This window comes from Rhodamnia argentea, chromosome 4 (assembly GCF_020921035.1).
Source record: "Rhodamnia argentea isolate NSW1041297 chromosome 4, ASM2092103v1, whole genome shotgun sequence".
Classification (NCBI taxonomy): domain Eukaryota; kingdom Viridiplantae; phylum Streptophyta; class Magnoliopsida; order Myrtales; family Myrtaceae; genus Rhodamnia; species Rhodamnia argentea.
This window is the reverse complement of record NC_063153.1, coordinates 11,102,698-11,130,476: the sequence shown is the minus strand read 5'-3', so window position 1 is coordinate 11,130,476 and position 27,779 is coordinate 11,102,698. Positions and strand designations below refer to the sequence as shown.

The following is a 27,779-nucleotide window of genomic DNA, read 5'->3' as shown; positions in this document are numbered from 1 at the left end:
TGAGAAGGCCGTGGTGCTGAGGTTTCCCGTCTTGCATTCTTGTTACCCTCTCGGCTCTCTGGAATCGACTGTGAACTAAAACTTATCACCAAGTTCTGAAAGGCTAACCTCAGCCCTCTCCGACGGAAGACCATCAGAAATGGCCTTCAAACCACTCTGCAGCAATTCTACATCCTTGCTAATCTCGTGGCCACTTCTTGTTGGATCTATTTTCATAAACCAATTCTGGACTTCCGTGTCTAATAGCTTCCACATCAGTAATTGACTCTTTTGAGTGACCTTAAATACTAAAGTCTTGTCCTATTTTAAGTTGCACCAAACACATGACTGGATTTTTCTACGATCTGGAGGATATTAAGTAGATTTCTAATGTCACATTATCCTATCCTATATCAATCTGAATGTGGACGATCAAAAGCAAACTTAGAGGATGATAGTCAACATATATAACTGTTTCGCTCGGCTAGTCGATGCAAATGAATGCTTATTAGGGTGAGCGTGCACATAATGCACGCACGCGTGCAAGTAGTTAGAACTTATCAATGGATAGGTTGTCCCCATGCCAGCCTTAAATATACTTGTCCAAGCTCGCTCATGCTTTGAAAAAGTCAACAAATTTTCAAAATATCTTCACTAAAAGTCCTAAAACTTGTCACCAAAGTGCAATTGAGTCCTAAAACTTTCATAAAGTACAATCAAGTCTTGAAATTTATCAAATTGGTGCAATCGAGTCCTTCATTAACTTCGTCAAATTCGGTTAACGAAAAATGATGACGTCATGTTTTTAATTACTTTCTCTCTCCTACATGGAGATGACTTGTCCGAAGCAAGAAAGATAAGTCCAAAACGACGTCATTTTGATCAAAATCTAATTTTTTATATAAATATTATTTAAATTAAATTAGAGAAATTTAAAAAAAAAAAAAAACGAGGGCCATTGCCGCCGACGCCTCCCCTCCTTCGCCGCCCTTCCGACGATGGTGGGGGGCGGCCATGACAAGGGTCAATAGGGCCCTCACTGGTTTCGTTTCTCTCTGTTTTTTGTTTTTAAATTAATTTGATTTAATTTAATTAATAATTATATTTAAAAAATCAAATTTTGACTAATATGACGTCGTTTTGGACTTATCTTTCTAATTTCAACTACGTCACCGCCAAGTAGGAGAGGGAAAATACAAAAATATGCCACGTTAGCATTTTCAGTTAGCCGAATTGGACAGAATTAATGTAAAGACTCAATTGTACCAATTTGGCAAGTTTTAGGACTTAATTGTACTTTCTGAAAATTTTAGGACTCCACTACACTTTGGTGGCAAGTTTTAGGACTTATAGCAAACATATTCCCAAAATTTCTATATATGTTAATCAGGCTTGAGGGGCTGCTTACCTAAGCCCCGATCATTTTGTTTTAAGCTTCGATCAAGCCCGAGCGGGCGTCCTGAGCGCCGATCGAGCCTGGGCGAGCTAGGCGGGGCCGGCCCGTTAATCGGGTGAAGCACGTAGAGGTCAATGTCTGAATGATTATCTTTTAGAGAGAGAGAGAGAGAGAGAGAGAGAGGGGCAGACAAAGGGGTTGAAAACGACAACTCAAACATATTCCTTTTTCCAATATAATATTTTGGCTTATGTCTTTGTCACCGGATCTCCCTGCCAATCTCCCCTCATCCGAAACACGCCAATCCCGACAAGTGTGACTCTCGCGATACCAACGTAGCATGCTTCTTCATCGTATAAAATCCGCCCGATCCCATCATCACCACCCAAATTATCTGGTCACTAAGCTTATAATTATCTCTGGTCAACCAAATTCTATCGTTTTTTTTATCAGTATGCGATGAGACCGACGTTCAAACGCACCCAAGAGAGCTCTCTAGCGGGTGGTGCAGATTGCTGCTGATAATCGCTTAATTCTTGTCTTCACTCCGAGGATATGCGAAAGGGCAACCAAACCAATCAGCGCTGATACTTGGAGATCATCCTGTGTAGCGAGGATGGAGTTTTGGAAATGTTATAACTTCTTTCTAAAGTCTTGGTAACTCAAAGCGTATCTTGAAAAGAGATTTGGCAGCGTGAACTGAACGTAGTTTATCGATAACCTTAGATATGACAAGGGAAGTTGTCAAAGGAGAGTGTTTTGTTAGTACGACAGTTTTTGGGTGACTCAAAGTGTAAAAGCATATTGTAGGCCACAATTTTCTGAAGGAGTGAATCCCACAGCAATTTCTATTTATTCATTTTTTTTTTGTTAGCACAAAAAATGGCTATTAATCTCACAGTAGATTAATGACAGCCACAATCATCTCTCTGAACGGAATGAAAACCCTAACTAAGAGGAGAGGGGAGAATGAGATAACCTAGAGCAAAGAGGACCCCAAAACATCATAAATAAATTTTCATGAATCGGTTGTGATTGGCGGCCCATTAAGGGCTTAGCAGTTGCAACTCTCCTAATTTAGAGAGTTAAGTGTACAGATGGAAGGCCGTCTGAGGCCGGACGACCTCGGATTCTCGAACGATTCGAGGGTTGTGGACCATAACTCGAAGCTCTATATGTGTATCAAGGTAGAACGCTAGTTTTTGCATCTCTGGGCACCACCTAGCTCGCTTGCTCGTTTTGGTATAGCATTACATAAGAGGGAAGCATCATATCTTTATTGTGGGGCTCTTTGCCAATGTTTTGGTCCATGTCCTTATTTGAGCCTACACATCTGTTCATTGAGGAAATCAAAAAGATCAAAAAGAAAAAAATCCAGATGACAGATTATAAAAATCTCTTCTTCCCTTTTCACTGCGTGATCTGTAGAAAATCTTCAATTTTTACTGCTTTTTTTTGGGTGGGGAATATTCTATCTTCTCGACCTTCTCTTTCACTGTTTTGATAGTAAATAGGAAGCAATAAGGACGGTGGGGGACTGAAGGGAGGCCGTCCCTGTCCATTAGCCTGCACCAAACATTATGTGTTTTTGGCAAGACTAAGGTCAGAGATTGCTCGCCCCATGCATGAAGATCTCTGTTCCCATCTTCTTCATATTTATCTCATTCTTCCTCGATATTTCAAATTTTATTTACATCGCCAAAGGAATTTTCTCCAGTGAGGACACATGGGAATTACTCGACAACGGTTAGATCACCAAGATCTGTACCTACTGATGCAAAAATAAGCATGAGGTTGTCAGGATGCACCATTGCGGACTTCGGTATAACAAAGGATTTTACGACAGTAAGGCAGCGCAATGATCGGGATGTGTTTGATTGAAAAGGGTTCGGTCACGGCGGTGAAATGCGCAACAAATCAAAGGTTCTCTCAGAAACCCTAATCCTAACGGGAATCCCATGCACTCCAGAAACCCTGAAGAAGTTTCACAAATTCAAACCTTCGTGGAGAACGGACTACATTCTCCGAACTCCTATCTAATCTCTCCGACTTGAGCATCCTCGCATACATTTTCAGAAAAACTTCGAATTCCGATCTTCCTTCTCAAAGTTCATCGGTTTCGGACTGCAAGAATTACCAAACTTTCCAAGACAATTAAACTCACAGTCCACACGCGATGATAATACCTTGATCCATAGATTTCTTCTTCTTTTTTTTGGCTCATCTGCTATACACAGCTATAGGAGAGAGCTGTGTGTGGTTCTCAATGGAATCTCTCTCGCAAGTGGGTCACCTGGTGCTTCGGAGATCTGACCTTTCTCATCTCCATGAAGCCAAGTTGTGGAAACGAAAACATGAAAGTACAGAGGGAGAAACGCATTGATTGATTTTATTGATCAGTTAGTGTGGGGACTATAGGGCCAAAATAGAAGCATGTGATCATGTGCAGGAGGGGTAAAAACCAAATGTATCTGAAGATACGGGTGAAAACACGATATAACGGTTGCATTGGAAAATGAGTAATTCGGAAAACATTTTCCAAAAAGTAATGTTTTATATCGCTTACAAAAATAAATGAATAGAAATTTTTTTCATTGTCTTCGAAAATAGCCAGGTATAGATTGTTATCGATGATGAAAACATTTTTCGTTGACTAATTTTTCTAAACGATATTAGCAATCGATTTTCCACTCATTTTCCGTGAAACGAACGAACCCTACATATTACATATTCTTCGCGCGCGCCTATGTATATGTATATATTATTTATATATATATTTAGATATAGCCATGAAAAAAAAAAATTGGGAATTGAACTGGTGGGAATGGAAACAGTAGAGATAGGGTTTTGTCATACTGGGGGCCTGAGTAGTAGCATTCTACACCTCCTTTATGTTTGTCTTTCTCTACATCCTCTGTTTCTTTGGGTGACATGAAGTCACGGGAATGCTTTCAGGCCCGCTTCCAATTTTCCTCCCTCCCACCTTGACAGCCTTCTTCAAAAAAATGGGGGTTTTTTTTTTTTTTTTTCAGGATTCGTATTGTGTGACCCGCTGATATTCATTACCAAACTAATTAATCATGTGTTAATTAATCGGAGGGAACTTGCATATATTTTTGAGTGGGGCTCAATCCGAGTCCCGAGTGTCCCTTGTTTCTTAAATTTAATTGACTTGACCTGATAATAAAATTAAGCTTACACGATATAACATCTCATGGTATGATATCGATCACATATTTCTAAACTGTAATAAGTTTGGATTACCCCTTGTTTTGTACTTGTGATACAGCTCAACATATCGCGCGACATAAGCGTTTTGTTTTTTTTTTTTTTTTTTTTTGGGTATAATCTCTCCCCGACCATGGAACAACTTTTGTCCGTATATAAACCTGAGGGCAGTTTTCAGACGTATATTGAGGTTCTACTTTCTGTATCCCTCAGTATCTATGCTTTGCTGCTGGGATACAAAGGTCATCAAGTGATACATCTCTCTCTCGCGCATGAATCCTGTATACCTGAACCCTCCTCAAGCTCCTTCCTTTCCTCTTTTGGAGCGAAAGGAAGATCAGACCATGCAGTTCTTCATTTCGCCTCATCAAGAACCGCCGTCCCCACCGTCTTCTTCCTCTACGCTATGTGCTTCTTGTGCAAACAGAACCGAAGATCGAAGTCACGGTCCATGTGGAAGATCAGAAACTTCTGTAGAAAAGGCAAGCAGTGCCCTCTCAGTACTTCCATGTTCAATTCGAGCTTTCAAGGTTCTTCGTTTAACTTTTGGACGGCAAGTCGATATGTAAAACTGATCCATGTAGCTGTCAAGTTCATGATCAGCCTGTGTGTTATGCTCCTATGCGTGATCCCTGAATTTTACCGTTTCGCTGCCAAAATAAGCTTGATGATTAGCATACAAAGCAAAAGATAAATCACGTATACGACAAGGGATTTTATCTTCTTTGATAACTTTTTCTTCTTTATATCAGTTTACTTTGATCTATAAATTAGTTAACTGGTACACATCAGCTGGTTAATCCTTTCTTCTGAACCAATCCATTCACCATGAAATATATAATCACTTAGACCAAAGCTTTCTTCATGTTACAATCCATTCTTTTGGGTCGAATTGCTCCTTTGGCTGATTTCATGATCTCTTGCAAAACTTTTAGGCCGACCGACATGGCGGATCCAAACACATGCGGCTTTTCCCATCTTCGTCTTCGCTCCAGCCGATGGTTAGCGAAAGCGAAACTAGCGATCGAGGACAACAGAAGTCTTTTCCCTTCAATGGCGGAAATGGGGAGGAGGTCAGCAGAGATTTCGGCATCAAATGGATGCCCTTGAAAATGAGGTTCATGCAGAAGATGAAGGACACAGCATATGGCAATGGATCTACAGAAGACGAGAGCCTGCAAGCTGGGGACGAGTTTGCAAAGAACCATCATCGGCAAGATCGTACCGAGATTAGGTTTTCGAGTAGCGGCAACAACGCCATAAGGGTGTGTGCAGATTGCAACACGACCACGACCCCTCTTTGGAGGAGTGGCCCTCGAGGCCCCAAGGTCATTGTTTTTTCCCCCCCTTCGCAAACCGATTTGCCATCACATGAGTACATGTTTTTGTGGCCGAATTTGTTAGCCGAACAAGTAGAGATTTGTCACATCCATGCTTGTCATACTACTGGTATGATCGGATTAAAGGCATAACGGTGTAGTTTCATTTCTAGGATGCATGATCGAACGAATGTCTACACATATACGGATCATTATTCAAGCCAAATTTCAAATAGTTTGTTTTGAGTGCAGGTAACTCCGTTTAGCGGTCTTATATCCAATAAATTCAGGGAATTCTGGACAATGTGAATCACCCTAGCTAAGACATTGCCTATGAAAAACATGTTAGAAGTTGCTTCCTTGCTATTAATTTAAAACTTTTTATTCGTTTGATTGAATTAAACTTTATGAGATACAAGTACACATTATGCATTGAGAATGGATAACTTCATCATATGATCACTTTTGTATCTCATAGAAGGGAAGTGAATTTTCTTAGACTGTTTCGCTAGTGCAGTCTCTTTGCAATGCATGCGGGATTCGCCAGAGGAAGGCAAGACGAGCCATGGAAGAAGCTACTGCAGCAGCCGCCGCCGGAGGGGCAGCGGCTGCGACAACCGACCCAACCTCAGCGCGGTTGAAAGGGCACAACAAGGAAAAGAAATCACGCGCAGGTCATGCTGGACAAATATGCAAGAAACAAAGCAAGCAATCCGCCAATCAAGCCGATTCTTCCTCTCGCGGCGAAAAGAAGCTCTTCTTCGGGGATTTCACCCTAGGGCTGAGCAAAAGTTCGGCGTTTCTACGGGCATTTCCACAAGATGAAGCCGAAGCTGCAATACTACTGATGGAATTATCTTGTGGCTTTGTTCACGGTTAACCTCTGCATTTATTACTAGATTTGTCTTGTTTCCTGATGAATTTGTTCGTTTGTGCTACTGTTGTGTCTGTTATAGACATTGAGAGGGAGAGGGAAGAGAGAGAGGTTCCCAACATTGCAAGGTAGAAATAGTTTTGTTTATTTTGAGTTTACGAGATTGAAGTAATGAACACGCAATATTCCAATGATTAAATAATACTTGCAATTTCCATACTTTATTGAGTTTAAATTAGGAAATTGAGCGTTAATGCAAGTTTCTTTACACTTAACTTTATTTTTACCTTCCAATAGGACGAAGCTAATTAAGCTCCTGTCAAGATGCGAGTAGAAGTCCTTCTAATCTTCGATCTTGCCGTATGAATATATTGTACAGTACCTCCAATCCTTCTTTAAACCAATGTTTTAATTACTCACAGGAGAATTCGCCATTGGCGCAATAATCGTTCGTAATTCGACAGGCAACAAAATAGACACCTGACGCGATGATTTTGAAGATTGTTGTCCAATATTTTTCTCCTCATTTTGAAATTCTCTGGAACTTTAGATACTATTTTAAATATTAGGCGACACGATTCATTTTTTGAAATTCTCTGGAACTTTAGATACTATTTTAAATATTAGGCGACATGATTCATTTTCTTAAAGTAACTTTTGCTTTGTCTTTGCTCGTTAGTTTCCTAGCCTAGGCTCTAGGGTTTCCAAAAATACAGAAGAACTTCTTGGAAAATGAGCTTTGCCTCTATATTATTGTTTTTTTTTTTTTATAATCCAGGATCCGCCGGTCGTAATCGAGCCCAAGGCCCTTTCCGATGGCTTTATTATTGTTTTTTATCCTCATATAAGTGGATTTTTGGGAAGATCTAGTTCATCTATCTTCATTTTCACCAAGTCAAATTGATACCAAAGTAAGTTTGCAAGTCGCAAGATGAAATCTGAGCCAACACATCGTGCGAAAGCTCAGACCCAGCATGTGGCAACAAACTTCCTTTTTAAGAAATTGTGAGGCTTCACGAGTTTCCAAATCCACATCTGATCGTGACTCCGAGTACCTCAGTCTGTTTCTGATAGAATGATGATGGCGTTCTTGTAGGTCGAAACCGTAGTAGCATGGTACATCGACAAAACACCAAGGTTGTTTTACTGAACCTTGGGGAATTTGATTCGAATCATTCGAGGAGATAAGCCGAAGAAGTGGGACTTTGCCGTGATTCAGACAATAAAGTTAGCGCATGCTAATGCAGTTAATTCAGCAATGGAAAAACCACCTTTTACCTTCACTTCCTAGACATTTTGTGTGTTCATGCACATTACGCAGATGAGGAGTTATTGTATCTTGAAGGCTGGACCCAACTCAAGAGAGAGTTTTTCCCCAAGCTGAGGCGTTTGATGCAGACGACTTTCTACAGAGATCGAACGAGCAGGAGTTTGTAAACGAATGGGGAAGATTTCTTATTATCATAATTGTAGATTACATCAATATATAGTGAGCATTAGGGTTCACTAATAAGGAAAAAGATTAAACTATCCTTGCTAGCAATGAGCCTAATAATTAACGTTTCAATACTCCCCCTCAAGTTGGGCATAAACATCAAAGAACCCCAACTTGTTACACAAAGTAATCACTCTACTACCTTGCAATGACTTAGTGAAAAGATTAGCAAGTTGGTCTTTAGTCTATGTGTATTGAAGTGTTATTCCCTTGTTCTGAATCTTTTCTCACACAAAATGGCAATCTCCTTCAATATGCTTCATGCGCTCATGAAAAACTGGATTGCAGTAATATGCATAGCGGACTCGTTATCACAACACAAAACTAAGGGAGCTGAAGATGGCATACTGAGTTCGGATAACAACATTTTCAACCAAAGAAACTCAATAGTCACATGAGCCATGACCAGATATTTCACCTCTGCACTCAATCAAGATACAACCTATTGCTTCTTACTTTTTCAACTCACAAGATTGCCTCCTAAGAATACACAAGAGCCAGAAATCGATCTCCTAACAATAGGACACCCAGCTCAATCAACATCAGAGTAGCTAATGACACTAAGATGTCCATGATTCTTGAATAGAAGCCATTTACCGATACTCCCTTCAAGTACCTAACAACGCGTAGCACTGCCTCCAAATGTGTGGTGCGAAGAGCACTCATAAATAGACTAACCACAATTGACAGGCTTTGCTCCTAGAAAATCAACCTCATTGAGAATATCCATAACATATTTCATCCGTGATAATGGATACCATCACGTGAGTAGGCCACCTCAATGCCCAAGAAATAACAAACAATTCATATCTTTTGTGCTAAACTAAGTTTGTAAAAATTATTTCAACTTTTGTATGCCCACATAATCACTATCGGTGATAATAATATCATCCACATACACAACAAGAAGCACACACCTGCCAGGAGAAGTGGAGCTAAACACGTAATGGTCCACGATACAACGTCGCAAACCAAACCTAATAACTACATCACTGAAACGGTCAAACCAGGCACAAGAAGACTGTTCAACCCATATAATACATTGCGCGTGCGACAAACACCAATATGCTCCCCTTGAGCAACAACAAACTCCGAGATTGCTCCATATATACCTCCTCTATCGAGTCGCCATGAAGGAAGGCATTCTTAACATCAAATTGATTGGAAGGAAGGCATTCTTAACATCAAGTTAATGGAGAATCCAATCATATCGGACATCAAGAGGAACGTATCTTTACAACAGGAGAGAATGTATCATCATAATTAACTCCATAGAACCGGAGGTAACCTTTGGCAACCAACCGCACCTTCAAACGTTCAACAGAGCCATCCGATTAAAACTTCATTGTGAAGACCCAACGGCACTCCACAGCCTGTTTGCCACTATGTAGCGATGCAAGCTGCCATGTTCCATTATCTCGTAGCGCGTGCATTTCATCCTCCACGATCCGCCGCCAACCTGGATGGGCAAGAACCTTTGCAACAATACTTGGCACAGACACAACAGATAAAGAAGCAACAAAAGAGGAATATGTAGGAGAAAGATGATCATAAGATAAAAACTAAGAAAAAGGGTGACAAGTATGTGTATAACAATACAAACTAGTATAGGGAGCAAATCGGGGATTAAGTTGACCGACCCAAGAACGATTACCTTTGTGCAATGCAATGGGAATATTAGTAGTAGGATCGAGCTCAAAAGAAACTAGTGGATCAGAGGCCGGGGCATCAATTCGTGGTGAATCATGCAAGTCTAATGCGGACATCGACTACAATACCTCACGTTGAACAGAACGGGGCCGTTGATAGGTCCGATCAAAGAACTAAAAATCGGACGACTATTTAGGCACACCCGTCAAAGGGACAGCGGCGGTGGAGTCGTGGCCGATGACAGAGCATCTTCAAAAGGAGTCACCGGTTGGGCAACGAAAAAGTAATACAACCGGTCCTCGAAAAAAGGTCACATCTGCTAAGACATACAACCGTCGACTAACCAAACTATAACACTTGTACCCTTTCCGAGTTCTAGAGTACCCAAAAAACACACACTTGTCGGCCCGTGAATCAAGCTTATCGTGATCGGGAGCAAGACAATGCACAAAACAAACACACCCAAATACGCGGAGTAGTAAAGAAAAAAGTAGACATGTAGGATGGAGAGTAGAGAAAGATATGCCCCCATGAAACACAAAGGATGGGAGGCAATTTATGAGACAGCATGCTGTAAGAATAGCATACCCCCAGAACATTTCGAGAAGGTTCATATGCAAAAGTAGACAATGAGCAATATCCAAGAGATAGCGATTTGTTTGTTCCGCCATCCCATTCTGTTGGGAGGTATAGGGACAAGAGTGTGATGCAGAATCCCATGAGATGTAAGAAATGATTAAAAATCAGAGAAAATATCCATATGCTCTTTGGCATTATCAAAGCGCATACATTTAACGTAAATATGATACTGGTTGAGGATCTCAAAGTAAAACATACAGAAATAGGAAAAAACTGCAGTTCGATCTTTTATTATATATAACCACATTGTGCAAGAATAATCATTCACAAATGTAACAAAATATTTGTAGCTAGATATATCTTTGACACGATAGGGTCCCCAAACGTCGGAATGGACCAACTCAAAAGGACTTGGCACACGATTCTATACAAGTAAAGGAAAAGATACCCGATGATGTTTGCAAATTGATAAGTATCGCACCGGATAGAACTCATAGACGCTGAAACAAGAGAGAAATAATGAGATATGTTAGGCGGCGGCCATACAACAATTCATCCGAAAGAGGTCGAGGGTGGTGCTCTTCTAAACAGCAATAGCAGCAGTAAGATCTTTGTTCATGTAATACATCTCATTGGACTCATGCCCTCCTTACCAATCATCCGTTCGGTTCTCGGATCCCGAAAGACCAACGAGTAGAGGTAAATATCACAAAACAAGTCAAATCTCCGGTAAGAGAACTAATAGAAAGCAAGTTATATGGGAAACAAGATAAATAATAAATAAATGAGAGAGAAAGAGAGGGACCCAAGGTTACATTCCCTTGACTAGTGATATGGGACTGTGGATCATGAACTAGTGTAACAAAACTAAGAGACATAGAGGTAATACCAAATAATAAATTAGAGTTACCTGTCATATGATTAGTGGCACCCGAGTCTACGACCCGGGAAGTGGGCGCAGCAGAGAGTAAACACGACGAATTACCCAAAGAAATTTGTGCCAAAGTAGCAGTAGGAGCAGAGGAATCCACCACCTGGTTGGAACGCACTAAGAACTCATACTCGGCTCGAGACAACATAATAGTGCTAGGCAGCTCCCGTGACTAATTAGGAATCCGTTGCATTGGAGACTCAACAACATTGGCATAAGCAGCTTGTGGACAAAGCTCGGGATGTAGGGTATAGAAATAAGCCTTAGTATGGCCAGCTCGCCGACAATGATGGCAATAACGAAAACTTCCAATACCTTTACCTCTATCACGACCCCAACCAGGAGAGAAACCAGATCTTTTATGATCATGATGACTACGTCCTTAGCCTCTACGGCCACCGGACAACCGAGAAACCATAACACTTGCTATAGGTATGGAAGAAAGTGCAGATGATGAATCGAGCGTGCACAAAAGGACTTGAGAAAAGACCTCATCAACCGATGGAAGAGTATCCTAATAAGTAATCGGTTGTCGGAGAGAAGAATATGTAAGACCAAGCCTGCAGAGAAATAACATAACTCTCATATCCTCCCGATGCTTACACAACTCTTTAATGTCATCGGTGGCGGGCAAATAAGTGTTCGGTCTCTCGCAAAGAGCGGTGAACTTGGAATAGTAATTGGATATAGATATATCTCCTGCACGTAGATGAAATAACTCCTCCCAAACATCACCAATAGAGGTCATGTTATCTCGACCCGAAAACATAAGAGCACACTTGTCCCAAATGGCTTTGGCTAATGTACACTACACAAACCGAGGACTAATTTCGAAATCCATGGTATTCCACAACAACTTCCGAATGGCAGCATCGCCAAAACGCCAATTATCCACCTTCGTTTAATTTGAAGGTGAAAGTGAAGTCAGATAACTCTGCTGTTTGGTGGCCAAAAGATATGTCTCGACCGCCATAGACCAAGAAGGACAATTGGTCCCATCTAGCTTGACAAAATTCAACTTCGGATTAGTAATACTGGTATCCATGCTTGCAACAAGTTTAGTAGCAGAGTTTCTTGCCAAAACTCAATAATAGACAGCAAACTTAACCTCGACAATTCAATGATCCAACAAGTTCGAAAATATATCACCACATAATAAAGTCCCCACAACCCATAAACACCAATAATAAACTACTTGAACCAGCAAATAGATCTAGTAATAGCCATAAACATCATCAATATATCAAGAGACAAGTGCTGTAGTTAAAGAGAATAACAACCACGCTACAAGCAAACATAAGGTGAATAAAAAAAAATAAAACTTCTCATCAAGTTAGTCTTGCTTCTGGAAGATCTCCAAAATCAACAATCAGTAATGGTGCCATGCGAAAAACAAAATTGGACTCTATCCCCAATAGAAAGCTAGAGGATGTTCATCACAGTAACGAGAAGGACCAATCTTTGCGGGCACAATTCGATCACCACCGACCATCGCTCACCGCTTCCCACCGCCCACCGCTAGCCGTGACCACTGCCCACCGCCGGCTTTAATCGGCGCCCACCACCGACCATGATCTCCAACCATCGCCCGTCGCCGGCCGTGATCGTCAACCACCACTGCTGCCTCCTACTGCCCTCCACCGCCAAGTCGCCATCTCCGGCACCAGAGTAAAAAATAAATAATATTTTTTTATTTTTAAAATTTAAATAAATTTTTTTAATAATAAAATTTATTTTTTAAAGAAATTTTAAAATTTTAAAAATGAAGTAGAAATTTTTCGACCGCCGATAATAATTCTTCACAGAACATTTTCTATTAATAATGTTTTAGAAGTATAAATTTTCAACAGTTACCAAACGAATTTCTATAATCAATAATCAATTTCCCGGAGCGAAGTAGAAAAATCAACTTATGCTTTTAAATAGAAGTAGAACAATCAACTTCTAACCAGGAGTTGATTTTTGAAGCAAAAGTATTAATTATGCGCGCCCTTAACATCCTCGCGGGGGCACCTCAGCATGGAGCACATCAGAAGATATTCCTTTCCAGCGTTGTAATAACGTCCAAGAAAAAAAAACAAATTTCCAAAATGATTAACGTTCATGGCTCTTTTATTATTATTATTATTATTATTATTATTATTATTATTATTATTGGTTCGTCCTTTGAATATCCTTCCCTTTTTGCGTTAGGTAGCTGGCGACAATCTTGGATTTTGTTGGTGGGAGCACCTGCTGCTTACAATCTCACTCCGAAACTCCTTTCTGAAAAGTCAACCAGAAGTTTGATATAAAAATAAAAATTGAGATCTGATCTCCTAAAAGTAGGGAAGTTTACTTTAATTTATACAATTATATAGATAGAAAAGACAAAAATAAAAAATAAAACACACGCGTGGAGATTCTTAGACCAGGTTTTTGTTTTTTGGTCAGAATTCTAAGACCAGTTTAGAAAGTTAGTTTAGGGTGTAATTTGCAAAGCTCCTCTTGGTGCGTGCACCTCATTTCCAATACTTAATAGTCAAATCGCTTATTAAATCAATGTTTACTCCTTCTTCTTCTTTTTTTAACTATTCTTTGTATTTCTACTACAAATGAAACAAAGAGGATAAACTTTTGTACAAAAGTTCTAAATGAAAGGCGACAGATTAATTTTTGTATGATGGATTCATCATATTTGGTCGGGATTATAACGAAAATTCACCTCCTCTCTTCTACAGTTAATTCTAGATGTTTCTAGGCGAGTGAACTACTAATCTTCTAATCTTTAGAATAATGTTAGGGTGATGAACCACTCATAGCTAGATTGAATTAAGAGGGGCGAACCACTAATTTTTAGAATAACGTCGTTGTGTGCCTGGCACGCATTTTTGTGTGCGTCACTTCTCCTAACCATTATGGTAGAGAGTGCCTCGAATTAAATATTGTTTTTTTTTTTCGATGTGTTCGTGATCTTTCTCAAGAATTAATATTGGGGTGTGTAGCCACCAAATTAAATTGTTTATTTTTCATATTCTAAATTTGGATTTAAATATAATGCATCCCACAACTATATAAATCCATTGTCTCGAATAATATAACCTTAAAAAAAAACCTCTTACTTTATACATTTAAAACAATATTTCACATTTTCCCAGCGTGCTTGTTTGTGTATCTTTTTTTCTTTTTTTTTTTGTTCTATCTAGTTCCTAGATTAGTGTAATCCCTCTCATTTTTCACTCAAAAATCACTTTGCGTTTCCCTATTTTAAAATTTCTAATTTGCATCGTAGAGCTTCTAGATGAAATGACTAGATTACCCTTAATTATGTTAAATAAAACAATTTTAATCCTTCCTCCCAAGTGCCTACCTCACTCCACCACCATATGGAGCAGGCGGCCACTGCCTCTCCACCTTCAACCACTACAAAGAGCTTGGGCTATAGCCGGGGAGCGGAGTGGAGCAGGTGAGTAACCCGAAGGCCCCGATGGTGGCCGGTGACGTGAAGGAATTAGAAGGGTTTTTTTGGTGGATGGAGGCAAAGAGAGGAAAAATTATCAAAAAAGTTCTAAGCCTATTACAATTGTATCAATTCAGTCTTGAAATTTGTTATATCAATTCAATCATAAATCTTTTGCATTTATGTCAATTCAATCCTTCCAATTAACTTTAGTTAATCGGCGCTGATATAGACGTCAACCGGCACCGATGTAGATGCTAGGGTCGACGTTAATAATTTTTAATAATATTTTGATATTTTTCAAAAAAATTATTTTTTCCTTTTCCCTTTTTCTTTTTGTTTTCTTCTCCTCCTTCCTCCTACCGACCTCGCCCTTTATGAAGACCGGCCGGAGGAAGGAAGAAAAGAAAAATAAAAAAGAAAGAAAAGAAAAATAATTCAAAATATGAAAATTTTATTACAAATTGTACACGTCATCGCCGACATCCACATCAACGCCAGCCGACTTCCGTGTCATGGTCGGTCGATCAAAGTTAGTCGGAAGGACCGAATTGTCACAAATACAAAAAATTATGACTCAATTAGCACAATTACAATAAGTTTATGACTATTTTTGTAATTTCCCCGACAAAGAGAAGTACAGGTACTTTTGAAAAGCAAATGGTAATGTTACTTAGAAAGCTACAATATAAGTGTGAAAATGAGAGGCCAGTCACAAATTGAAGGTTTCATATGTGATGCCAGTATTGGTGTAAGGTGAAGATGGTCTTTGTGGTTATTTTCAAGGTTTTGACTTTCATAGTGCGATCTAAAATAGAATATTTAATCTAAGGTAGCGCTATTTTTGTCTCTTATATGATTAAATTCACCCCATTCACACATAAATAACAAAATTGCCCTAGACCGTTCAGTTGCAATTTAAAGTGATTCCCAATTCCTCCGTTTTTCTCTATATTTTCTATTTCTGTTTATGATATAGTCGCCAAAATTAAGCATTTTCACATCTTTTTAGTATATTAAAGAATTTTTTTAGCGATTGTCAGGAAAAAAAGAAAAAATTCTTGATATAGTTAAAAAAAATTAAAGTAACTTCTTCATCATTGCTCTTACAACAACTTATGTACTGTTTGTCCTTCTTATCTCAAAAACTCACTTACTTAGTGAATTTTTGTTTTTTGAAATTTCATTAGTCTAAAATATATATGAAGTTTCTTTGTTTACTATATTGAAAAATTCATTCTTTTTCCTTAGCTTCAGCAAGATATTTCAACAAAGAGCATGAAAGACATTACAAACATATCTAGGAATACACTAAAGAGCATTATGCACAATGGGGCATCTTGATACTTCTCCATAAACACTTCATGAGTGGTGTAAATTTCATTCAATCCAAAATAATGAAATTTCACTAGCATATCCAAAAGAAAATTCTTATTTCATGCTATATTTTGATTTAATTAAATTTCTTCTTTTAAAGTTTCATGTTAGAGGAAGTATTTGTGATTTATTTTGGAAAATTTTCAAAGAGTTTTTTTTTTTTATCCAATCATCTCATTATATGTATGTAGATAAAACAAAACCGATGAGAAGGGGTTCGATGGTGATATGCACAACAAAAGTTAAAATTCATAAATAAATGATGGTGTCAAAAAATGCCCATAGTAAAATTTTTTCTAGATTATACCTGACAATATGTTTATAAATTTGTTCAACAACGCAAAAAAAAAACTATTTTTTATTTTTCAAAAATTTCTCTTCTTGACAAAGCTCAGTTTTATGGAAGTAAAATCTAATAACAAAAAATAGTGCCTTCAATATACATGGTATATCTACAATAAACAAAAACTAAACATTTGAAATTCTTAATTATAGTAATTATGATCCTCGAATTATAAAAAAAAAAAAAGAGAAGTAAATATATTTAGGGTGAGGACATTAAATTTCAGTCAAATGATTGAGTGTAATTTTATTTTATTTTTTTTGGGTAAAAATTGAGTGAATTTAATCATATAAAGAGTGGATCTGCAATCTGTTCTTCTTCTTTGTGGTTATTGCCACAGTTGATCTGAGCAGTTGGATCACATGATTTGCACAATTCAACCATTGATGATTGGATGCATCCTGGGTTACGGTACGCTCAAAGCAGACGAGTATTGCTCTCCTGAATGAGAACAGGAAGTCCGAGTCAGCAGCTCCATGTACGTGCGATGATGTCGGCCACAGACATTTACGCAGGATAAGCTTTTAGGACCGGAATATCCCAAATTTGCCATTCGCCAATAAATAATATGAAAATTCGATATTTCTCTTGGAGAATGTATAAAAAAAATTATAATTGCAAAACCAGAAAATCTATTGGGGAAAACCCAACAAAGGAAATAAATCAGGCAAAAAAAAAAGTAAACTAAAATAAATACACTCTCCGTTTATTTGATGAAAAATAAATAATTCAAAAAATATTTTTCTAAAAATAAGCACGTATATCTTTTACAAAAATAAATAAGCAAAAAATCTTGCATTGCCAATGAAAATATTTGAATATTCATTGATATATTGAAAATAAAAGCATTTTTATTAATTAATTATTTTAAATTACACATCCAATTGTTTTTAAAATATATATTGTCTAAAATCAAAGAAGCCTAATTTTATTTTATTTTTTGTCGAAGGAAAGAAGCCTAAGTTCTCCCCTCAAATCAGTTGATATGTCCACCGTTTTTCACAATCCTAGGGTTTTCCTTTGGTGGTGATACGCGTGAGGCGAGGATGGGGATAAGCTGAATGTGTAAGAGAATCGGCCAACGAAGGTTTCTGAGATTTTCCCAGGGAAAAAAGAAAAGCCGAGGCATTTTCCGGGCCAGGAAAAAGCAGAAAGGAGAAATCTTTTGTGTAGCCCACGTCCTTGAAATGGCTCGGGAAAGCATTTTGATCCATTGAAACTCAATCTGTTCTCGCTTCAACGCCTTCCATTCGTTTTCATTATCTCGTTCTCGTGGGATGGTGGTGACATCCTTAAACTGTCCTTTTCTTCCCCGATGGGTGTGCCTAGTCCCCAACCCACTTCTCTTGGCCACCACCAGATCTTGAAATTATAAAATTTTGATTCTTTATTGTTTTTATTTATACTTCATTGATGACATGGTATTCAGACATGTTTTTTTCCAAAAAACCAGCATGCACCAGCCATCCTAGCACCCACCCCAGTTCAGCCATGGAATGACCCAAAAAGATTGCAACTTGAAAGCATTTTGTGATCGACCACCCCATTTTGATTCATTCAGCTGAACACAAGAAATCCCAGTTGCTTCATCCTCATTTCCATTTCGAACTTGCGAAGAACATGGAACGTGCAAGGCGGTTGGCGAACCGGGCAATCCTCAAACGCCTGGTTTCCGAATCGAAGCAATACCGGCGGGACGAATCTTTGTTAAGCTCTTCATCGCCTGTGATATTCACCCCTTCAAGGTATGTCTCGTCATTGGTTCCTCATGGTTCAATGTCCAGGAGTTCTAGATCAGATGTGTTGGTGGGTAGGCACGTCTCATCCAGTAGTGCTAGTTACGGCGCTGGGTCTCAAGCTAGATCAATTTCTGTTGAGGCATTGAAACCAAATGACACCTTCCCTCGCCGCCACAATTCGGCGACACCGGAGGAGCAAACGAAAATGGCCGAGTTCTGTGGATTTGATAATCTTGATTCTCTTGTTGATGCGACTGTGCCCAAATCGATCCGGTTGGATTCGATGAAGTTTTCTAAGTTCGATGAAGGGCTGACCGAGAGTCAAATGATTGCGCACATGAAGAACTTGGAGTCGAAAAATAAAGTTTTTAAGTCATTTATTGGGATGGGGTACTATAACACCTCTGTTCCTCCTGTTATATTGAGGAACATTATGGAGAATCCGGCTTGGTACACGCAGTACACGCCTTACCAAGCTGAGATATCTCAAGGGCGTCTAGAGTCCTTGCTTAACTTTCAGACAGTGATCACAGACCTCACTGGATTGCCAATGTCGAATGCTTCATTGCTTGATGAGGGGACTGCTGCTGCAGAAGCAATGGCTATGTGTAACAATATTCAAAAGGGAAAGAAGAAAATTTTTATCATTGCCAGCAACTGTCACCCCCAAACAATTGATATTTGCAAGACAAGGGCTGATGGGTTCAACCTCAAAGTAGTTACTGTCGATCTGAAGGACATCGACTACAAGTCAGGAGATGTTTGTGGCGTTCTGGTTCAGTACCCTGGTACTGAAGGAGAAGTGTTGGATTATGCAGAGTTTGTGAAGAATGCCCATGCTCAAGGTGTTAAAGTGGTTATGGCAAGTGACCTGTTGGCTCTGACCATGTTAAAGCCTCCTGGTGAATTTGGGGCTGATATTGTTGTGGGTTCAGCCCAAAGGTTTGGTGTTCCAATGGGATATGGAGGTCCTCATGCTGCATTTTTGGCTACTTCTCAAGAGTACAAGAGAATGATGCCTGGAAGGATTATTGGTGTTAGTGTTGATTCTTCAGGAAAACCCGCTCTGCGTATGGCGATGCAAACTAGAGAGCAACATATCCGCAGAGACAAGGCAACTAGCAACATCTGTACTGCTCAGGTATGGTATCTTTGACACCTTGGAATATCTGTCCTCTTGCTCTTGATTTTTGCAACAGAGCTATTGAGTTTGAAGAAATAATCAAAACCTTGCCTACCTATAATTTATTGCAAGGCTTGCTGGATAGCTTGCGGTTTTACTTTCAGATGGACAGTCTTTCCAACTTGCAAACCTTAAAAAGCCCGCTCCTTTTTATGAAGTTAATTTTGCTTTCTCTAATTAATTTTCATTCTGTCTAGGCATTGCTTGCCAACATGGCTGCTATGTATGCTGTTTATCATGGCCCCGAAGGCCTCAAGACCATTGCTCAGCGAGTCCATGGTTTAGCAGGAGCATTCGCTCTAGGTCTAAAGAAACTTGGGGTGGAAGTTCAGGAGCTTCCTTTCTTCGACACTGTGAAGGTTAAGTGTGCTGATGCCCATGCAATTGCTGATGTTGCTTACAAGAATGAGATCAATTTGAGGATTGTGGACAAGCACACTGTGAGTATTTTCCTTTGCTGCAACCTTCCAGAGAAACATATTGTACTTCCCTGCGAAAGTTTATTGGATTTCCATTGTATGTCAGATCACTGTTGCATTTGATGAGACCACCATCTTGGATGATGTTGATAAGCTTTTCAAAGTTTTCGCTTGCGGCAAGCCAGTGAGTAATTTATGGAACTTCTATTTGGACAACTGAATAGCTCAAGTTATTTTTTCTTTTCTTTGTGTCTTGTATATTCATCGTTTCCTTATCCACAATTTCTCACAGGTCCCATTTAGTGCAGCATCTCTTGCACCAGAGGTTCAGACTGCAGTCCCATCTGGGCTGATCCGAGAGAGTCCTATCCTGACCCATCCGATTTTTAATATGTATGAACATTTTCATGTAGTTGTGCTCTGCTTGTGGCTAGTGACTTTAAGCCATTCTGACTGTTATTTCTTCTCTACATTAGGTACCACACAGAGCATGAGTTGCTTAGATATATCCACAGATTACAATTGAAAGATCTCTCCCTGTGCCACAGTATGATTCCATTGGGATCTTGTACAATGAAATTGAATGCTACCACTGAGATGATGCCAGTGACATGGCCTGGTTTCACCGACATTCACCCTTTTGCCCCGACTGAGCAAGCTCAAGGTTATCAGGTACTTATTATATAAATACAATTGTCAGGCAGAAGTTTACAGCTTTCCCAAAACGTATTGATTCTCTTTCCAAAAATTTATTGCAATTCATTTTTTTCTTAAGGAAATGTTCACAGATTTAGGTGACCTGCTTTGTGCCATCACTGGGTTTGATTCTTTCTCCTTGCAACCTAATGCCGGTGCTGCTGGAGAGTACGCAGGGCTTATGGTCATCCGTGCATACCACATGGTATTGTCTCATCCATCACTGTGCCGGTTTCTTCTTCATTGTCAAGAAGATTGCAGATGCTAGCCTTGGAATAGCTAATTATTGACTAGGAGAATGATTCTTGAATAAGGTGGAACTTTTCCTATTGCCACCTTTGAACTCACTTTACGAATATAAGTGTCATTTGCTTGTTCTATCACGGACATGCTTTGACTAGAGCTTAAGCCTTAAAGTTATTAACATGCGCTGTTGGCCAGTGATTGATAATGCAAGTTTAAGTTTAGGGGACTCTCTTTCCTTCAATTCTAGTCAAGGACAGAGAATTAGTCTGACTTCTGGGGAAAATTGCTGGTTCGTTAGTATGGCGAAAACTTTATTGAAGGCATTTAGTTCATTAGCATATGAGATTATCCTACTGTTCTACTTCTTTTGAAGCTCATCAGCTTTTGGAGTAGAAGACATGCTTTGCTGCTATATATAGGGCGGGCAACGTGAGACTTAAGATATTACTTTTTAAAAGTTCCTGAGGATTATACTCTCTGCCATTTAATCTCAGCTTCTGCATATTCTTCCAACTTTCATCCGTGCCCTCTCGAATTATTGCTCCCACATACAATAAGGCTTTTACATATGTAGATTGAGCTTAAATCAATGCGCCAAATGGATGTTGCAGGCGAGAGGCGACCATCACCGCAATGTGTGTATTATACCTGTCTCAGCTCATGGGACAAATCCGGCAAGTGCTGCGATGTGTGGCATGAAAATAGTTGCTGTAGGAACCGATGCCAAGGGCAATATCAACATTGAAGAGTTGAGGAACGCTGCTGAAGCAAATAGGGATAACTTGTCAGCCCTTATGGTGAGGATTTTCGTGCAAAATAACTTCTGTTCTTTTTGTTCCTTTCTGTAATAATCATCATGTGGTGACCTTATTTTAATGCAAGTTGTATATTAAAAAATTCAGGTTACTTATCCTTCCACTCACGGTGTGTATGAGGAAGGCATTGATGAGATCTGTAAAATCATTCATGACAACGGAGGTCAAGTGTACATGGATGGAGCCAACATGAACGCACAGGTGCATTCTCCTCTTTGTCAACATAACTCAAAGTTATCGTGGTTGAAAGTTTGCTATCCTTTTAAGCGTTTATGGGCTCCCAATGTTTTCCAGGCTTAGGGATGAAAGCTTCTCTCTTTATGCATATGATTCTCTCCCTTTTGGCTATTGGCATCATTCATTATGCACCCTCTCAAATTCTAGACAAATGCTTGCAGGTGGGTTTGACAAGCCCCGGGTTTATTGGAGCTGATGTTTGCCATCTCAACCTCCACAAGACATTCTGTATTCCTCATGGAGGTGGTGGTCCTGGGATGGGCCCTATTGGTGTAAAGAAACACCTGGCTCCATTTTTGCCTTCACATCCTGTTGTAGGTTTCTGTTTGGATACTCAATTTCAGTATCCTATTCAACTGTGTGACAAGGGCCAAGTTTTATTTATTTATTTTTTTGGCTACCTTTTCATATTGTAGGTACCAACAGGAGGTATACCCGCCCCAGACCAGACCAACCCGCTTGGCACAATTTCGGCTGCACCATGGGGATCTGCGTTAATCTTACCAATCTCCTACACTTACATTGCCATGATGGGATCTAATGGTCTTACTGAAGCATCAAAGATTGCTATTTTAAATGCAAACTATATGGCAAAGCGCTTGGAGGTTCCTTCTTCTCCCTTAAATTCTCTTAATTGACTGCCATTTCATTCCATCCTAGGGAAAAAGGTGGATAACAGTATCTGCTCATTTTTATTATTGTTAGTTTCCAATTTCTTATTCGTATATGATTTGTTCATTCAGAGCTACTACCCAGTATTGTTCCGCGGAGTCAATGGAACAGTTGCTCATGAGTTCATTGTTGACCTAAGAGGCTTTAAGGTAGTCCTCTGCGGCTCTGCCCTATATGGTTGTTACCATCTGTTGGCTGTTTGATTAGTTTTTTCTGCATATAACCTTCTTCTTTTTTTCAGAATACTGCTGGAATTGAGCCTGAAGATGTCGCCAAACGTCTTATGGACTATGGATTCCATGCGCCAACCATGTCATGGCCCGTACCTGGCACGCTCATGATTGAACCCACTGAAAGTGAAAGCAAGGTATTTGAGTTGTTAACTGTTTTTATCCTATTTGTAAAAGGCTTAGCTAGCGCATAAAAGTAACGAATCTTCTGCTTTCTTCAGGCTGAGTTGGACAGATTTTGTGATGCTATGATCTCGATTCGGGAAGAAATTGCAGAGATCGAAAAGGGCAAAGTTGATATCCATAATAATGTCTTGAAGGTGAGCTGCTTTAACTTTGCATCAATCTAGGCATATTAATATATGGGGTATGGAGACTGGCCTATCTAACAAATTACACTTAGAATAATACTGTAGGGATGTTTATGAAAATCGATAAACAGAGCTGAAAAATGTAAAATGCAGGGAGCCCCTCATCCACCATCATTGCTCATGGGAGATACATGGACCAAACCATATTCTCGGGCCTATGCAGCTTTCCCAGCTTCCTGGCTCCGTACTTCCAAGTTCTGGCCAAGTACAGGTATAATTGGGATAAAACATTCATGTTTATTGATGTTATTTGAAATGGTTAAGTCAGCATTATCCTCATGGGCCATATTTCTTTGTGATTAGTATGTATCAACTTGCTCACTAGGCAGAATTAAACTTTTTGTAAGTTGAACAGTCATGATTAAGCAGCAAGAAATGCTGAAGTTTGCACTTTTTCCTATTTTGGTCTCTAAAATAAATGTGCAATAGATAGTCAATGTTGCCAGATGATTCTACCCATCACAGGGTGCTTTGATGCCATAATCTCTTGCTCATGGACCATTTGATGCTGTGATGACCCTGACGTTTCTATAGATTGAACTTCACCCGTTAATATTTCCTGCCTAGCGGTTTAAACTTAAAATACTAAGAAAAATCTCTATCCCCAGGCTAAACTATAGATCTTAGTTCAGTTTTTCTTTTTTTTTCCCTTATGTTCATCTTAGCTCTGTAGTTGATTCTCCCTGAAGATCACCTTGTGATTAGGACTTGAACAAGATGGGTTTCTAAATGTTGACTCATACTGATAAGCAGCATTTTTCCTGCATCTTGTTCTAAAAAATTTTGTTATTTGTACTGCAGGACGTGTTGACAATGTCTATGGAGACCGCAACCTTATCTGCACCCTCCTCCCAGCATCACAATACACTGAAGAGCAGGCTGCAGCTACAGCGTAGAAACGCGGCCCTCATTTGCTGTCTGCAGAATTTCTATGAAACCCGGAAAGCCTGGTTGAAAAGGCTAAATAGCCAAACAAGAAAAAGAAAAAAAAAGACTCCTTTGTGTATAAAACTTCTCATGCCCTCATCTGCTTCCACTTCTATTTAGTTGTTATTGATGACGACGATGACAATTTGATACATTTTCAATAACAGTTGTTGCTACTTGTAAGTTAAGCTTTATGATGTACATGCTCTTCGCTCTTCCTCTCTCTAACCCCTATTTCGCATTTGGCTGTGTCGATGATCTAAATGTCCATGAAATCAGAAGCAAGCAGACCAATGAAGTAGGATCTCCTAGCAAATAAGATTTTGAGTTTCTGAGGGCTCTAATGGTCATGTTTACTTATACTCATTCTTCATCAATTACGTATATTTCATGTCATCCATTTTATTAGCATGAGTTCTGTAGATGCCGCACGTTCTGGGGGAAGAAAAGCTGTTTTCATCTGCCCGCTTAACCGGGAAGATTGCCTAAATATAAATCATTTACAGATTGCCATATCGTATAGTATGCAAATTGTGTCCGAAGGTCTTAATGTACCCGGCATCCCTCGATTCTTTAATTGATATTCCGGTCTATTGCAATATGTTTGGATTCCGGTGAATGGTTAAATAGTCCTTATTTGGACATTCAGTCATTTTAATTCCATCCCAATAGAAGTTCACTTTTCGAACTTTAGTTGAGAAAAAGAAAAGTGAAATTCAGACAACATATGAGTTGGCTGACTTTAATTGGCAACAAATTCACAGCAATTTTTCTCCTGGGCTCTCCACAAGATCAGAAAAGGGATTTTGATCATCGCCGCCCTTTGTGAATATCTTCTGCATAACCAAAACTTTTGCACATTCCTTCTCATTATCTGTTTGTCCTAGTGACTGTGATGGGTAATTGTAGCATGCTAATTATGTCACATCACAAAAGAACACCACCCACAATTCCAATGAATGTCAAATCCGTCAGACTGACTTTCAAGGACGGTAGTCAAAACGCAAAGCACACTAAAAATATCTGCGCAGAGCAGATCTGCGCAGAGCAGCTTATCCAAATCCATGGCTCTTGGCAAAACAGACACACTGGCACAAATCTGACAAGAGTCACAGAGCCATGGCCATCACCCTTCACCTCCCATCAAGCCAACCTCCACATCAACCAGCCCTGTCCTTTCCCTCCACAAACACGCCCACCGCAGTCGTCTCCTTCGTCAGAACCTCCAAGCCCTCTCACAGACTCCAACGAAATCAAATCTTCCTTCCGAGAATACCCTCCTCCTCTTTCAGAAACGGCAGCAACACCCCTTCCGGAACAGAGTGCCCTGTTCCATTGGAGCAACAGCCCATCAATGAATACCAAGACCTCTCCACTTCCTTCCCTTTTTCTTGGGCTGCGGGTGATTTCGTCGAGTATTGTTCGAGATTGTTCGTGATGGGTGCTTCTTTCGCACTCTTGGTTGGGTTGCCTGTTGCGTGGCTCGGGGCTCCATTGCCCGAATCGGAGCCAGCGAAGCGGGCCCTGGGTGCAGTTTCGAGTGGGATTGTGGTGGTCACTTTGGCTGTTGTGAGGATGTATCTTGGTTGGGCGTACGTTGGGAATCGCTTGCTCAGTGCCACTGTTGAATGTATAAGTTGCTCTGTTCTCTCTGCTTTATACTCTGTGTCACGCGGGCAAATTAATGGCATGAAATTAGGACAAAAATCAGGAGAATTATCAATTGGCAGAGGAAAATTTATTGTGAATTAGGATTGTCCTGTTTCTTGGAAATTTTCTGCAATCAAGTTTTGTGGCTTCAAGCAAGGACAGTTAGATTCTGTTGGTTGCTTGTCGACATTGCTGCTCAAAATGCCTTCGTTGTGCTTGTTTCCATTTCTTCTTGTGAATGCGCTTTCTTGGCAGTCCTGCGCGGGCATGGTTAGAGTGGTATTGGCATATTGAATTGGTGAACTGATGGTCTATTTGCCTTATTTACACTTTCAGATGAAGAGACCGGGTGGTACGATGGACAGGTAAACGCGCTATTTCGATGTAATGTTGACAGTCGACCATTATACTAAACTGTATTGCCAGCATGAAATTTTGTTCTTTTCATTTCCTGAACAGAGTCATGTTTTAGCCTCCTAGCCTATTTTCCAATCTTATGATGCTGAAGGTGCAAATCAAATGTTCATTCAAGACAAGAAAACCAGTTTGTAATGTTGACGTCGATAAAGTAGTGAGTGATACATGGTATTTGTCTTGGATATTAGTATGGCATAGTTGATATGGAACAGAATTCTTTGCTGATCAAACAGTCTCTGTTCGTAGAACTTTTTAGCTTAGCTGAGATGTAGTGCTACGGGCAATATTTACGCAGTGGTTTGAGTGATTCATTCTTGTTCTTAATCAGGTTCCATTCCTGGAGACGGTGATTTTATCCTATTAGTATTAATGCAAGACTCAAGTGTGAAGTGCATTACACGATAGTGGCTATCTGCTAATTTTGAATTAGAATGCCGAACGAAAGAATGAGTTCTTTAGCATCGTAAATAGCAAAACCGATCAAATTAGCTTCTTGTGAGAGATCATTGTGTTTTGGATCGTTGGGGCGAGAGTGCAATCACCGTGGAGTTGAATTGTCGGTCTAGTTGAAGTCCTGACTTCTCAACAGTACATCAGGATCAAATGAAGCTGTTTCTCCATCATAAAGACTGACTCAGATCAAATTTCTGTTTTTTGAACAGATATGGGTGAAAACAGCAGAAATCTTGGCTCGGGACAGGCTTCTCGGTTCATTTTCGGTGAGTGTTCATACTGTCATGCCGCAAACTCACTGGTCTTTCTCACGAATTTTTGAATTTCTGATCGACAAAAAAGATAATCAGTCTTTGAAACACGCGACACACCGGTGCAATGGTTCCGATTACTCTCATCTCTTACACTCCTTAGTCTGTCGGGGCCGGGCAAATGTGGTGCTACGATATCTGTGCATGACCAAATATGTTCATATCCTCTGTTCTGTGCGTATCCAGAGATGCATTTGATCAGCTGCTTTCGCATCGAAGAACAACACCAAGCGAACCTTACAATCCGTTAATTTAGAATGCGTTGTCATGTCTTGATCGCGCAGGTGAAGCCCGTTCTCAGCAAATTGAAGTACACTCTCGTGACACTTGCCGTGAGCTTGTTCATATGCGCCTTCCTCCTCGTCAACATCGAAGAGGGCCAGAAGGTTTCCAACAAGGAGAGCCTCGAAGCGAGCAGAGAAAGAGCCATACCGGGAGTTTACAGAGACGAGTCTGCCCGATCCTTTGAACCGGACGCGTTCTGCGGCGAACCCGGTATTCCCTGAAGTGTTTGATTGATAAGTACCATTTCTCTTTTCGCTAGCTTATAAGCGGTTAGCTGAAAAGCTTGCACTACATAACCACGGTCTCTATTAGCATAGAACTGTACATTGTAGGCGCTCTGCTGGAATTTATACACTGTATATGCTGTTGCCTCCAAGTATTATCCCTAAATGTAGCGAAACAATGGAGCCGAAGGAAAGAGGAGATGTTACAACTCCAAAAGCAAAAATGCAGCTGATGCATGATAGTTATTCACAGCAAGTGAACAGGGCTTCTTCATTGATGTTTCATCAGGAATT

At 39.8% G+C, this 27,779-nt stretch overlaps 3 protein-coding genes across 4 annotated transcripts; all 3 read left to right on the top strand.

Annotated features, from left to right (window-relative positions):
• Positions 1-4,729: 4,729 nt before the first annotated feature.
• On the top strand, positions 4,730-6,714 carry LOC115756797 (protein CYTOKININ-RESPONSIVE GATA TRANSCRIPTION FACTOR 1-like). The gene is given in 4 exon segments (XM_030696718.2): positions 4,730-5,085; positions 5,539-5,931; positions 6,440-6,519; positions 6,521-6,714. Coding segments are annotated over 4 exon segments (726 nt in total). The 5' UTR covers positions 4,730-4,875; the 3' UTR covers positions 6,564-6,714.
• Positions 6,715-17,966: 11,252 nt separating this feature from the next.
• LOC115756755 (glycine dehydrogenase (decarboxylating), mitochondrial) lies at positions 17,967-24,333 on the top strand. The gene is made up of 15 exons (XM_030696651.2): positions 17,967-19,490; positions 19,730-19,972; positions 20,058-20,135; positions 20,244-20,344; positions 20,428-20,623; positions 20,727-20,852; positions 21,505-21,690; positions 21,796-21,909; positions 22,107-22,259; positions 22,362-22,550; positions 22,689-22,766; positions 22,859-22,984; positions 23,069-23,167; positions 23,312-23,429; positions 24,020-24,333. Exons 1-15 carry the CDS (start codon positions 18,231-18,233, stop codon positions 24,112-24,114), a joined length of 3,162 nt encoding a protein of 1,053 aa, XP_030552511.1. The 5' UTR covers positions 17,967-18,230; the 3' UTR covers positions 24,115-24,333.
• Positions 24,334-25,137: 804 nt separating this feature from the next.
• LOC115756794 (uncharacterized protein ycf36) lies at positions 25,138-27,673 on the top strand. Of its 2 annotated transcripts, none has more exons than XM_048278208.1 (4): positions 25,138-25,775; positions 26,132-26,160; positions 26,875-26,931; positions 27,261-27,673. In XM_048278208.1, the coding sequence occupies exons 1-4, from the start codon at positions 25,265-25,267 to the stop codon at positions 27,480-27,482; spliced, it is 819 nt and encodes a 272-aa protein (XP_048134165.1). In that variant the 5' UTR covers positions 25,138-25,264; the 3' UTR covers positions 27,483-27,673. The 2 variants fall into 2 exon arrangements, with proteins under 2 accessions (XP_048134165.1, XP_048134166.1); XM_048278209.1 differs by lacking the exon at positions 27,261-27,673 and adding an exon at positions 27,016-27,219.
• Positions 27,674-27,779: the final 106 nt, after the last annotated feature.